The sequence below is a fragment of the Littorina saxatilis genome, linkage group LG5 (assembly GCF_037325665.1).
Source record: "Littorina saxatilis isolate snail1 linkage group LG5, US_GU_Lsax_2.0, whole genome shotgun sequence".
Lineage (NCBI taxonomy): Eukaryota > Metazoa > Mollusca > Gastropoda > Littorinimorpha > Littorinidae > Littorina > Littorina saxatilis.
The window spans coordinates 36,821,124-36,836,358 of NC_090249.1; the positions used below are offsets into that span (position 1 = coordinate 36,821,124).

The 15,235-nt window shown below is 42.0% G+C and overlaps 2 protein-coding genes across 8 annotated transcripts in view; both read left to right on the forward strand.

Moving 5' to 3' along the window:
* Positions 1-1,976, forward strand: part of LOC138967021 (calpain-5-like) — a 55,732-nt gene extending 53,756 nt beyond the window's left edge. For all 3 annotated transcript variants that reach the window (XM_070339469.1, XM_070339470.1, XM_070339471.1), the window contains one exon: positions 3-1,976. In XM_070339469.1, the coding sequence (XP_070195570.1) occupies positions 3-24 (22 nt within the window). In that variant the 3' untranslated portion in view covers positions 25-1,976. The remainder of the gene's footprint in view (positions 1-2) is intronic.
* A 5,477-nt stretch (positions 1,977-7,453) lies between these two features.
* Positions 7,454-15,235, forward strand: part of LOC138967020 (calpain-9-like) — a 133,927-nt gene continuing 126,145 nt past the window's right edge. The window contains exons 1-9 of one of the 5 annotated variants that reach the window (XM_070339463.1): positions 7,454-7,576; positions 8,641-8,893; positions 10,744-10,875; positions 11,103-11,308; positions 11,766-11,943; positions 12,635-12,700; positions 13,376-13,449; positions 14,043-14,206; positions 15,022-15,123. In XM_070339463.1, the coding sequence (XP_070195564.1) occupies positions 8,696-8,893; positions 10,744-10,875; positions 11,103-11,308; positions 11,766-11,943; positions 12,635-12,700; positions 13,376-13,449; positions 14,043-14,206; positions 15,022-15,123 (1,120 nt within the window). In that variant the 5' untranslated portion in view covers positions 7,454-7,576; positions 8,641-8,695. Of the gene's footprint in view, positions 7,577-8,065; positions 8,261-8,640; positions 8,894-10,743; positions 10,876-11,102; positions 11,309-11,765; positions 11,944-12,634; positions 12,701-13,375; positions 13,450-14,042; positions 14,207-15,021; positions 15,124-15,235 lie in introns of those variants that run through there. The other 4 variants (XM_070339468.1, XM_070339465.1, XM_070339466.1 and 1 more) reach the window with 4 other exon arrangements.

Genomic DNA, 15,235 nt, shown 5'->3' on the forward strand with positions numbered 1-15,235 from the left:
AGGCCTTATCAGACAGGGCTGTAGAGGGGAGATCAAAACGCCGTCTTCTGATGATGGACAATAACCAGAAAGACCAATGTAGCCGGATGGTGAATAACTCCGGAGGATTTTGTGGAAAACGGCAAATCCTCTTCAACAGCCGCGTTGACCTGACCCGGAATCCTGACAGTATGGACACAAATTATCATCAGCGGTTCAATTCTATGCTTCACCTTCCAAATTATCCAATAGAGTTTGTTCAAATCATTATACAACGCGTGTAGAAAAAATGTGTTGGGGACTAAAGTCTCGCAGCAACTTGGATTGCACCTCCTGTGTACAATAGTATGCATGTTGTAGGCTTGTGGAAGAAACACCGTATAAGATTCAAGCCTGATCAATGCAGCATATTTTTATATTTAGTCAAGTTTTGACTAAATATTTTAACATCGAGGGGGAATCGAAACGAGGGTCGTGGTGTATGTGCGTGCGTGTGTGCGTGTGTGTGTGCGTGTGTGTGTGTGTGTGTGTGTGTGTGTGTGTGTGTGTAGAGCGATTCAGACTAAACTACTGGACCGATCTTTATGAAATTTGACATGAGAGTTCCTGGGTATGAAATCCCCGAACGTTTTTTTCATTTTTTTGATAAATGTCTTTGATGACGTCATATCCGGCTTTTCGTGAAAGTTGAGGCGGCACTGTCACGCCTTCATTTTTCAACCAAATTGGTTGAAATTTTGGTCAAGTAATCTTCGACGAAGCCCGGACTTCGGTATTGCATTTCAGCTTGGTGGCTTAAAAATTAATTAATGACTTTGGTCATTAAAAATCTGAAAATTGTAAAAAAAAAATAAAAATTTATAAAACGATCCAAATTTACGTTTATCTTATTTTCCATCATTTGCTGATTCCAAAAACATATAAATATGTTATATTCGGATTAAAAACAAGCTCTGAAAATTAAATATATAAAAATTATTATCAAAATTAAATAGTCCAAATCAATTTAAAAACACTTTCATCTTATTCCTTGTCGGTTCCTGATTCCAAAAACATATAGATATGATATGTTTGGATTAAAAACACGCTCAGAAAGTTAAAACAAAGAGAGGCACAGAAAAGCGTGCTATCCTTCTTAGCGCAACTACTACCCCGCTCTTCTTGCCATGAGCGGTGGACTGACGATGCTACGAGTATACGGTCTTGCTGAAAAATGGCATTGCGTTCAGTTTCATTCTGTGAGTTCGACAGCTACTTGACTAAATATTGTATTTTCGCCTTACGCGACTTGTTTTTAAGTTTGTAAGGTTGGATTCACAGTCTTTGTATGGCTGATGAGACCTATAATTCTTCAGTACTTTCATTTTTTTCTTAGTTCAATTTGTCTTTTTCTGCAAGTCCCTTCAGTAACTGCTTTCTCTGATTTAAAGGCACAGTCCTTCTCATGAAAACAGTTCGGCTCACAATCTCGGATCTAGCCAGGCAGAGGCTTTTACACAGGATAAGACCCTCTCTACAGTTTACACATATATAAAATCAACACTCTGACTGCTTGCTGTGATGATATGCTTTTCTAGTGGCTTTTTAAAAAGTCATTCATCAACAAATTTCCACAGAGCACCCAAGCTGTTCAATGTTGGTATGTGCCCGAGTGGGGGGATGGTCTTGTCCCATGTAAAAGCTTGACCAGATGTGAGACTATGGAGGGGTATACAGGAACATTAAAAATGGGAGGTGGTTTCAGATGCTGGAACCGTTTTAGCTACTGCGTTGTAATTTCCGATTTTATCTGATATACAGGAGACAATCATTGAGCGCCGTTACATAATGAGGTTGTCAACTCGCTTCTTGCTCTGTTCGCATGCGCACAAACACCCTTATCAAAGGAAATCACCGCCACTCGACGCTTCCTACTAGACGAGATAAGGCCAAAAAAAAAGGTCTGTTTACGGTAACATAGGCCAAAAAAATAGGGTCGGTAGGTCGGGTTTTTTTTTTCTTTTTTTTCCAAAAAAACTATATTTTTTACGTTATTTTTTATTCCCCCCCCCCCCCCCCCAAATGCCAAAAAAAAAGTCTAGGGTCGCGCGAAAAAAATAGGGTCGGTCGGGTTACCGTAAACAGACTGTTTTTTTTTTTTTTTGGGGGGGGGGGGGGGCCTAAGCACGGTCAGCCAGGCGACCGATTGCATCAGACAAACAGCGCCAGCATGCGGTCAAGTGCCGCTAAAAATGTTCCCTGTATACCACTCCAGATCTTTTTACACAGTAAGGAATATATGCCTTTCAGCTTTAGAAAATGATGTTGTGTATTCTTTGTTGAAAACACTTGTACCTTGATTGAGACATAAATGCTATTTTCACCTGATACACCCTGCAGGGACAACAATGATTCACATTTATGTAAATACATGTTATGCAGTACCCCCTGCCTTTCATTTTAATAATCCAAATAATCCATGTGCATTAGGTTACCGTGCATTAGTGTGTTGTTAAATGTGTCATTATATTATAGTTTGTCTTTGCTATCAATATCATGTGCCTTTTTGTTTTTATTGCATCATTAGTATCTGGTAGAGCAGAGACATCAGACCTATAAAGACTTCAAAACTTTTGATTCAAGAGTGGGTTTTTTAAATATCAGAAGAAATGACAGACACTGACAGACAGACACTGACACATAGTTTACTGTGAAGCTGGCACTGAGCCATACACAGGTTGGGATTGGGGGGAGGGGAGAGCGAGACGCGATAAAATATATGTACAAAGAGTGCATATTGTTCGCTGGCACAGCGATGTATGTCTTTGTTCAGTTCGTGTTTTCACAAGATGAATCGATCGCGAGTTGGTCAGTATGTCACCAAGTCACACAACAAAGTTTATCTGGCACGTGCGGTCCGCTTCGTGGCGCAGTGGGGTGGGTTTGTCTCAGCATTCCTCGTCACGGGTCACGGCTGCAGGGGCGTCGACGTCAAGGGTGTTACTTTGACCTATTTGCTTGATTAGACGACAGCACACCTGGATGTGTTCCTTCATTCTTTCACTATTCTGGGCAAATCTCAAAGGATCAGCTTCTGGCCACCTTTCCATATTGTTGTAAATTTTTGACGGTCCAATTCCAATACACCCAAAAGGGCACCAGTCCCTCGCGAACCCTCGTTTAGATCGTACTCAAACACCGCGCCGTCGGTCACAGCAAACAAGGCATTTTTACCGTACCTCTGGTCAACGACAGTCTTTTTCACTACCCGGACGGTGTCAGAGGACGTAACAGCGTCTCTCACTACTGCTCTCACTGTTGACAAGTAGTATTCGATGCCCTCAATTTGGTCATCTCAAAATTGTTACACACTGTCGTTGTAGTCTGCATTAGTATCACCGCTAAATTCGTAACCTACAACAATATCCGTCTCTGCTTGGCCTGTGATTTCCTCGCATTCAACCCGTTCAATATGATTGTCAGTGTCACTTAGCCCATCACTCTCCCCCTCCCTTTATTCCGTGTCAAATGAGTCCTAGGATGGTGGTGGGGTCGACTGGGTTGAGTGTGGTAAGAGGGTGGGGCTCTCAAAGATGCCGGGGAGACCCAAGTCGTTTGCTTCTGCATCAATCGACGGAGGACAGTTTTCGTGCACATTGCCTTGTTCAGTTTCACTCACACATGCTGTTTTCTGCGCCTGTGGTTACACACACACACACACACACACACACACACACACACACACACACACACACACACACACGCACGCATGTACACGCACGCATGTACACGCACGCACGAGCACACACATACCCCCCCACACACACACACACTTTTTGGAATACGTCAGCTTCATCGATCCAATCGTTGGCAAGTACATAGCTAAGACATCGGAGGTCTTCCCGACACGGGACATGACACCAAGTTAACGTGTTGTCACGTGGACGACATAGGATAAAAGGAAGCATTTTATGTTAATGACTTTTTAGTTTTTGTGTACGTTCGTTGAGAAAATACAGCTTACCCGTTACGAGAAAATCTAGCACTGAATACAAAGAGAATTGGAATTCTGATTCATTGAGAAGCACCTGCTGTTCTATGACTTCATCTTCAATTCGTGTGAATTACATTCACCGTTCTCAGTTTCCTGGCTGAAATTAAGCCTCAACCTCTCCTATAACACAGACATACTTATTCCCATGTCTATTTGCTTTGAAACAGCTCTTACCGGGTTTGTGTTTGATTGTTAGCATGCGCGAGTGCTCAACGAGGGCTTAATGTGTGCATATACTCATGACAACCTGTGCGTTCTGGCTGTTGAAAGTCTGACCAATCTAACATAATATCTTTTGTCATCAGTTAAAGCTTACAAAATGCTCAATCCCAAGGCTTTTTTGAGGGAACTTGTGTTTTACACGTCACTTGTTTTTTGGGGGTAGGGTGACGTATAAAGGTAACGTCAAAAAAAGACGCCTTCAGTGTACAAACCAGGACATGTCAGTAAAAGCCAGGTTATTTCTCCAAATGTAAGTACAATCTTTGGGCACTTTCAACGGTTGATTTCGGCCTCAGACAAGTAGACGCTAGGAATAATAAAAGAAAATTAGACGTAAACTAGGAAAAATGTAATCCAATTTCAGAAAGAACACTATCACTAAACAAATTAATTGTTAAAACCTAAGGTAATACTGTGATCTTCAATTCTGGCTCTCTAGTTGCTAGCATGCTCTCGGATTTTTTGTTTTATTAATGAAATAATACAAGTAGGCACAGACTGAATTTCAACCTGTTTTAAAATCGCCACGTTAGAATCGAGGTTATTTGGACATTTTCTACTTTAAAAATGATTGTTCTCAGTAATTAGACACATCTTATTCTGTGCATATTTTGTTGGGGTTCACCTCCAAATGAGGCTGAAATTTGCAGGGTTAATAGTTCCGGCTTTACATGACGGCTTACCAGAGCCAAAACCAGATATATACAATATATTCAACATCAGATTTTGAGATAAAAACTAAAATGTTCATGAGAAATTGTAAATTCACTGAAAAGCATCAGTTTCTTCCCATGATAATGTTTAATAATCAGTTTGCTCGGGCAATCCGTCAAAAGTCGGAAAATTGAAATGTTCTTGTAAAATACAAGCCGCCATTGAAGTCAATTTGTGTACCCATCCCGTCTCACCAAGATTACGTATACTTTGGTTTGAGATTGGTCACTGTTCGTTTTATGTAGTGACTTTGAGGTTGTATAACTTTGTTTTTTTAACCTGGTGCCTTTTGTTATTTGGGAATGACCTTTTTCGACAGTACAATATAATGTTGTTTTTTTTCTAATTCTTTTTCTTGTTTCTCTTCTTCTTCTATCTCTTTTTCAAGACACACACACACACGCACACATGCATGCACGCACGCACGCACGCACGCACGCACGCACGCACGCAATCAAACGAACACACATACAAGCACCCACGAACGAACGCACCCCCCCCCCCACACACACACACACACATACACACACACGCGCACGCACGCACGTTTTATATTCGTTTACATGCAAAAGCATTCTCTCCTTCCCTCTTTTTTCGAAATTTATTTTATTTATATAGCCCGTAATTGTATATTCTGTAGATTGTAGAGACGATTAGAATCGGAAGCAGTTGAATGTGGAAGATTAGCGAAGAGGATTTGTAACAGTCTGTACATTTTGTGTATCTTTATTTTTGTTGTTGATTGTTAAGTTTTGTTGTCATAACACATTTAATTCATTATTAAGAAATGCTAGTTTACAGAACCTGTTGTCTGTCTGTGTCTATATAGATAGACACGAATCTCTTCAAATACATCATTAAATAATTTATTCGGAGTGTGTTTTTATTTTGCATTGGTGTTGTGTTATTTAGTTTCTTTTGTGCCTTGCCTGTTTGAGATGTTCGTATTAGAATGTGTGTCTTTTTTTTCAAATGAAATAAAACCAAACGGGCTTTAACGACTTTGATGACTCAGCCAGTATTAATGTAAGTTTAAACAAATTCTTCACGTAAACATTCTTTCCGCTCGCACTATATACATTGTATTCCAAAATTTGGTTAAGAGAATTTGCAAATAAAAATAACATTATAATTATCTGGTTGGACAATATTTTTCAAGAACGTACAATATCGGTCAATGACATCATGCACTTTTAAAACTTGACCACTGTTTGTCATACATGCATTGTATCCCAATAAAATAGGATTAACTGTACTGCAAGATGAACATTTGTTTCTTAGAACCGCTGGTGACAAACCACAAGTACAACGTTTGAAATGCAAATTAATACACGCATACAAAAACCAAATCAATGGAAACGTATCGATTCATTTCATCAGTAACGTATTACATCAGTCATTTATCATAGGACTTCTTCGCACGAACGCACGCACGCATGCACGTACGCACACTTTCAAAAAACGAACGCGCGCACGCACGCACACACCCGCGCGCGCGCACAAACACACACACACACACTAACGCGCACGCACGCACGCACACACTAACGCGCACACACACACACACACACTACTTACACACACGCACGCACACACACACACACACACACACACACACACACACACACACACACACACACACACACACACACACACACACACGTTGATTGCACGTTAAATAAAATGATGTTATGTTGTCGTAGTATTTTGCTTGTACAGCGCTTTGAGCAGGGTTAAACCCTGGATACATGCGCTATATGAATATTATGCATTATTCATTATTATTATTATACATACACACACGCACAGAACGAACAATCACACACACACACACACACACACACACACACACACACACACACACACACACACACACACACACACACACACACGCACAGCGAGTTCTCAAAGCAAATCAATCTAGCCTGAAGATCGAAGACACGTTCACGTCAACTTCAGGTTTTCACTTGGTGCTACGATTTGAAACGGCCTATTGAACGGCCTATTGAACGGCCTATTGTGTCACGCAATATCGTTATTATGTGCTTTGCTTGAAGTTGCCAGGAGTTGCTTGGCTCGCTTCGCAAAGCATGCATTCAATATGCACAAAGGGGCAAAACGGTATGCAATAAGCCAAACGGTATCGATTAGACCGAAAGATCAACACACCACCTGTACTTTTGAGGAGTTCAAGTAAGCCATATATCCATGTACTTTACACTGCATAATAAGCGCTTGACTTTGGTCCATTTGTTGTCCTTTTATCAAATTTTTCCCACTTTACTTCTGACTGGTAAGGTTAGAAGGGGAAATTAACCGAGGCTAATCATATTTGCCCTTGTGACTTCACACGCCTGTTGTCACGGCCATGAACATGAGTGGAGAATATCATTGGCAAAAACGATGAGTAAGCTGCTTGTGTCTGTATGGACTTAAGTAGATCTTCTGAAATCCTCGCGTGTGTACTCACATACTCAACTCCCACCCCTTCCCACAACACATACCCTCCCTCCCACCTATGTGTAGTTTATAAACACTTTCCGTTAAAAAGCGTCTATGTATTGAAGTGAGACACATCCGCTGAGAGACTAGTAGGAGCTGGCTTCAAGGTTTTGTTCAATCCTCACCGTAAGTAACAGAAGTGATCTTGTTTATGGCCATTCAACAGCCTTTAGTCTGTACTTGCTTCGACTGCATAAACAAATTGACGCGCGTTAATTTAAGCTTCATATAAAACCGCCTCTTTTTACATTAAGTCAAGTTTTAATTTTTTTTTACATTTTTGTAAATTTCTATATGGCGGGGGGGGGGGGGGGTGCGGGGGGGGGGTGGGGGGGGGGTGTGTGGGGGGGGGGGGTGTATTCAATAGGATGCTCAGAACTAATCCCGCAAGTATGTTTGACTTTCTTAGACTTTCAATACAACATTCTTCGTAACGTTCGTTTTTGTAAAAACATTCTATGCACAAGGTAATGTTCCCATTTCTGCATCCTGCATCAATAAACGCGTGTACATACTGAGTTGTGCTTCAATCAAAATGTGCAACACAGCATTTGTAGGCCACCTACATTATACAACCAAGAGACGATCCGTGTATTGGTATTGATTTTGCTTTGTAGCCTATTTTCATTGCTATGTTCGTTGCCGCCAACTGTAACGGCTAATGACCCGTTGATGTCATAATTAATTAGCAATAAGTACGGAGGCTGCTTTGAACACATTGTAACTTATGAAACCCATACACATCTGACAAAAAAGTATTTCACTGTGAAACGAAAGAAGACATCTACATTGTTTGCCATAGAGAGCCATGTGAGTATTTTGTTTAGCTTCTTGTCGGAAGGCAACGACAAAAACGAAATCGGCCGGATTCTAACTGACGGTAAAACTTCACAGCCGCATGGACACAGCTGTGTCATATAATATACGTAGTATGAGATACTGGAAAATAGAGATTGAACTCTCTCTCTCTCTCTCTCTCTCTCTCTCTCTCTCTCTCTCTCTCTCTCTCTCTCTCTCTCTCTCTCTCTCTCTCTCTCTCTCTCTCTCTAAACTTACCATGGAATTTTAAGTCATGAATCGTAGCTTCGGCTGACCAACCATAAATAATAAAGTTTTCTATTGTCCCATCGTTGAGTATGACCATGCACTGCGATCATTAAAAAGAAAACACACACACACACTATCAACAGGGTGATTCAACAACGTTTTCCGACACAAAACCTCACCGATTTCAGCTAAGCAACAATGGCAGATCCGAGGCGTCAGTACGCCGGTACGACCACGGGGCTGATGGTCCAATTCCTGGACTTCAGGCTGCGAGATGACGGACGTTCCATGCCCATGGTACCCCCTAGTCAGCTGTGGGAGGATACAACCTTTGACCTGCAGGACGCCATTCCTAACCCTCAGATCGCCCAGCGCGTGGAGTGGAAACGACCAGGGGTAGGTCAGATTTTTCAAATCATCTTCCCATCCTCGTTTATCTCCTCTGATTTTTTTGTCACATTCTTTAAACAATTGTTTAGACATTTGTAAAAAGGGTATTAGTATTTTTGGGGAACCTCTGACAGCACACGAAAAAGTAATTCCTATTTAGATGTAAATATCCAACCACACTTAATATAAGCTTAGCTTGTTGGGTGGTCCCAATTGTTTCTGTTGTACTACATACATGTAATAGCCACCCCATGTTTTCGGGAAAAAATTCTTGTTTAAACCAAAAGATGTTCCGCCTAGGCCAATGTTTGTACCATCATTATGATGGTGATAGATCACTACCCGACATTGAGCACTTTGCGATGTTCAGTGGAATCATATTGACGAGTTATTGATTTGGACAAACAACAACAGATCTGTTGATTCAGACAACCGAAGCATGGCGCAAAACAGTCATTTAGGTCAAGCGAGTTAAAGGAGTTCTAAACGTTTAAGTCAAAGATATCACTTCAACAAAGTTTCCTGCTATGTGAATATGCTGTTGTGAATTTTAATATGGAGAGAAGGACTACCAACCACAAAATGAAACTTCTTCGCAAGAAAACAAGCTAGTTATCAGCAATAAACAACAAGTCGCGTAAGGCGAAAATACAACATTTAGTCAAGTCGCTGTCGAACTCACAGAATGAAACTCAACGCAACGCAACGCAGCAAGACCGTATACTCGTAGCATCGTCAGTCCACCGCGCACGGCAAAGGCAGTGAAATTGACAGGAAGAGCGGGGTAGTACTTGCGCTGAGAAGGATAGCACGCTTTTCTGTACCTCTCTTTGTTTTAACTTTCTGAGCGTGTTTTTAATCCAAACATATCATATATATATGTTTTTGGAATCAGGAACCGACAAGGAATAAGATGAAAGTGTTTTTAAATTGATTTCAAAAATTTAATTTTGATAATAATTTTTATATATTTAATTTTCAGAGCTTGTTTTTAATCCGAATATAAGATATTTATATGTTTTTGGAATCAGCAAATGATGGAGAATAAGATGAACGTAAATTTGGATCGTTTTAGAAAATTTTTTTTTTTTTTACAATTTTCCGATATTTAATGACTAAAGTCATTAATTAATTTTTAAGCCACCAAGCTGAAATGCAATACCGAAGTCCGGGCTTCGTCGAAGACTACTTGACCAAAATTTTAACCAATTTGGTTGAAAAATGAGAGCGTGACAGTGCCGCCTCAACTTTCACGAAAAGCCGGATATGACGTCATCAAAGACATTTATCAAAAAAAGGAAAAAAAACGTTCGGGGATATCATACCCAGGAACTCTCATGTCAAATTTCATAAAGATCGGTCCAGTAGTTTGGTCTGAATCGCTCTACACGCACGCACGCACGCACGCACGCACGCACGCACACACGCACACACATACACCACGACCCTCGTTTCGATTCCCCCTCGATGTTAAAACATTTAGTCAAAACTTGACTAAATGTAAAAAGTGGTCCATATTAGGGGCCCTTCCCCTAATGTACAGAAGTCCCTAGTATTTAAATATGTTCTACCTTTTCCTAGCAGAGTTATGTACTATGTGAAACTGTGTTCAAAACTGGTCACTGAAAGGCTGTTAAAAATGAGAGTGAACGGGTGAGGGTGGGTGGTAAGATGAATTTCTCCTCGTTGAAATAATAATAAAGTGTTCTATGTCTATGTCTATGTCTAATTTAAGTTGTACGCCCTCACAGCACAGCCATTAGGAGCATGTTCCCGGGTGTTACCCTGACTTTAGATGATATACCCAGTTGTGGGTGGTGCCGTATTGTAGCCGTCTTATACTTGTCTTGTTTCAGGAAATCAGTGATCACCCTCAGCTGTTCACGGATGGCACCACACGCTTCGACATCGGGCAGGGGGAAGCCGGGACTTGCTGGTTTCTGTCCATGGTGGCCAGCATAGCTCCCCACACCAGACTCGTGAAAGAGGTACGCAAGGGCGTGCAAAGGTGAAGTGGCAAGCATAGCTCCTACGAGAAGTATGATATGCTACTTCAGAGAACAAAACAGCATTGAATTACCAAGTGATTCTCATCTTCTTGTCCCAATTTGTCCAAACTGTGAAGACAGACCTGCTTTTGAGGTATGTTATCTCCCAAAGGAAAACCCCGGATTTTTTTTTAACTCCCTTTGTCTTGTTGTTTGTGTCACTACAGGTTGTCCCAGACGACGCCTACCCCATCGCGACCCGGGCCTACAGGGGGGTGTTCCACGCAAGGTTCTGGCGCTTCGGACAGTGGGAGGATGTGTATGTGGACGATCGTCTGCCTGTCCTCAAGGGCAGCAAACAGCTGTGGGGAGCCCACTCCGCTTCCGATCCCAACGAGTTCTGGGTCGCGCTTTTAGAGAAGGCGTTTGCAAGGTGAGGCATAATTATTGAGTACTTCCAGTGAACGATTTCCTATAATTACCCATTCTATTCTTAGTAACATTAGCTTTTGGGAAAAACCCAATGGCCGATTGTGTCACCGCGCGTCGACTGCGTGTAATGGTCGTTATTTACTTCTAATCAATGCATTCAGCTTCCGACGGCCTAACGAGTTCTGGGTCGCGCGTTTCGAGAAGGGGTTTGCAAGAGGAGAGATCGTTTTGAGTGCCGCCAACGGCAAGATCTATGTGGGGGGAGGGGGATCCTGGGTTCAAGAAGCTCCTCCCCCTCCCTTACCCGGCAAATGTGCCTGTTTGTCTTTAAAAGATACCCACAGACCGCCCTCACCGCCTGGCCGGCTAGCCCATGTACCCCTGCCTCATTCTGGAAGCCCCTCACTCTCTGACGCTATGTCCAGACCTGCTGTGTGATTGTCACATGTTTGTTGCAGATATCACGGGAGCTACAAGGCCGTGTATGGAGGTCAGGCGGGAGACGCCTTCATCGCTTTGACAGGGGGCGTGGCTGAGATGCTAAACTATGAAGAAGACGCCCACAAAGCGCAAAAAACTTTCCATCGTATAAGGAACGCTCTGAACTCTGGAACCTTTGCCGCTGCTGCCGTGCCAGTAAGAGAGTGAGATAGAGAGAGAGAGAGAGAGAGAGAGAGAGAGAGAGAGAGAGAGAGAGAGAGAGAGAGAGAGAGAGAGAGAGAGAGAGAGAGAGAGAGAGAGAGAGAGAGAGAGAGAGAGAGAGAGAGAGTTGCGGCTAGATAGATCGACGCCATGTTTTCCATAAACAATATATGCTTAGAGATAACAGTTTGTGTTTCAGTTTTCAGATGCCTTGATTTACTTTATTTTTGTCTCGTAATTCTCGTATTTTATTCTTTTTTATTTTTATTTATTCCAAAGGTTTTGAGTGATGTATTGAACATCGAATTTATCAAAGGGATGCATAATTATCGAGTATATCCAGTCAGAACGATTCCCCAGAATTACCCATTCTATTTTGTTAGTAACATATTCGGCTTTTGGGAAAAGACCAATATGGGCGTTTGTGTCACCTCGCGTCGATTGCTTGTGATGGTGGTTAGTTACTTCTAAATAATGCACTTCGGCCACGGTTGATATTTTTTACACATTGTGGCGTGCTCATAAGATTTAGATTTCTACGGTTTTTTCCCTTGGGTTAACGACAAACGGATTTGGAATTTTGGAAATGTTTTTATGTCATGTGTTTTTCCCTGGTACTTTCAGTGTACCTATATTTCATTTGAAGTAAACTAAGCCTATTTATTTTGTTGTTGCAACTTTTCAGGGGAAATTTGACAAAGTGCTGGGGCTGGTCGGTGCGCATGCTTACTCAGTGACAGGGACTGCCGTTGTAAGTACCCAGTCTTAGCCGGTACAGTGTAACCCCCCTTTTAAGACCCCCAAATGTAAGACCCCTCCTTTTTAAGACCCTGTTTTCTCAGAATTTCTGTTCATAACCTCTGTAAATATACCCCCATTTTAAGACTCCCTCCTTTTTAAGACCTGATTTTCCCAGATTGTTGTAGGTCTTGAGAGAGGGGTTCCACTGTATTTTGGAATTACCAGTGCGGCGGAGACATGCCGGTGGCGCTACAGTAAATAATGAACTCCTATCTGCAAGTTTTTGAAAGAAAAGGCATGATGATATAGAGCCTACACTGTATAGACGGACTTTTTTCTTTCAAAAACCATTGAAAACGGTTTTCACCACACAGTGTATTTACTGTTGTGCCAACGGCGTGTCTCCATTTGTAATAGACGAATTCCCGAAAATAACTCTGTCGGGTTTGTTTGGGTTGTAAAAGAGTGAATGTCCTTGCGTTTTACTCGGAAAAATATTGGGAGGGGTCAATGACTGGCGAGGGGTGTGTCGGGAAAAACGAGGACAGTAGAACTGTGAAGTTAATTGTCAGAGGAAAAGCAAGGGTATTCACTCTTTCACAACCCATATACAAACCCGACGGAGTTATTTCCACAAAATCGTCCATTGCCACTGAGTTATTATTGCGGTGTTTGTGTTCCTCAGGTCAAAGGCGTGTCTCTGATACGGATTCGCAACCCCTGGGGAAATATGGAGTGGAAAGGCGCATGGAGTGACGGGTATGATTTTTACTCACAGGAATCCTTAAATCCAAAGGCAAGACGGTACTAATCGCCCTACACAGACTCTTCTTATTGAGGACTATATGATATTTGATTTGCCAAAACAAATTAAAAAAAGTATACGAATCCTTAAACCAAAGGCAGTACTAATCGCCCTCAACAGACTTTGATGTGGAAAAAAATATTAAGATTGAAATCAACAACTATTTACATTACAGCCAAGCGTTTCTGCAGAAAGTACATTCTCTCAAGTCACAATGTCACCATAGTCTTCAGGCAAACACTATGTTGTTGGATTTAAATACAAAAGAAGAAAAGAAGAAGAAGAGAAGGGAAGAGAGCGACGGAGAGAGCGTTGTAAGGTTCGCAGCTGAAATCGGGTATCTGTCTCTTCAATACAGTGGAACACCCCCACCCCCCCCCCCAATTAAAGACTACCTCCCTTTTAAGACCTTGTTTTCTCAGACTTTCTGTTCATAACCTCTGTAAAATTACCCCTGTGTTAAGACTCCCTCCGACCTGATTTTCTCAGATTTTTGGAGGTCTTAAAAGGGGGGTTTCACTGTACAGAAACTTTTTTGTGATCACAGAAGCGGGGAGTGGGAGGGCGTGTCCACCAGTGAGGTGCCACGTGCAGTGAAGGATGAAGGGGAGTTCTGGATCTGCTTGGATGACTTCATGATCTACTTCAATGAACCCACCGTCTGCTCTCTCACCCCTGACTTTGACCAAGACGGCGTGTCGGATTCCCTGAGTAATCTTCTATTGGTCGTTTACGATTTCACGTGCAACAACTCACTCACCCAGACACAATTATATCCGCGCTGCTGCATTGACAGATACACAAGTACAGCCATGAACATGGACAGACAGACAGACAGACAGACAGACAGACACACAGACAGAGAGTCATTTCGCACATTGCACTGCACTACACTACACGCAAACGGATAAATATATTATATATATAGTATAGTCAGTCCAACAGCCACAGACACATGCGCACGAGCACGCACACACATCCGTACATACATACACACACATACACACACATCAGTACATACATACACACACATACACACACATCAGTACATACATACACACACATACACACACATACATACACACACATACACACACACACATACACACACATCAGTACATACATACACACACATAGACACACATACACACACATCAGTACATACATACACACACATAAACACACATGAGTACATACATACACACACATACACACACATAGACACACATACACACACATCAGTACATACATACACACACATACACACACATCAGTACATACATACACACACATACACACACATCAGTACATACATACACACACACACACGCACGCACGCACGCACGCACGCACGCACGCACACACACACATACACACACACACACACGCACAGAATTACACACACACACACACACATACACGCACGAATGCACGCACACGAATACTATCTCTCTCTTTCTCTCTCTCTCTCTCGTCCACTCTCAGTGTTAATTTGAAACGAACCTGTGAAAATTGTGTTTTACCAGATTTTGTGACCAACGTTTACGGAGAGTGGAGAGGAGAGACCGCTGCAGGGTTTCAGAACAAACTGAAGAATCCTCGCTTCAAGTTCACTGTGCCACAGTCAGGTAACAACGCTCACATATAATTTTTTGGGTGAAATGGGGCAATCGGTTTGCTCTCTAGTCTTGAAACCCTCTTTCTACAGTAATCAACAAGGTGCGTAAAGCGATATCAAAA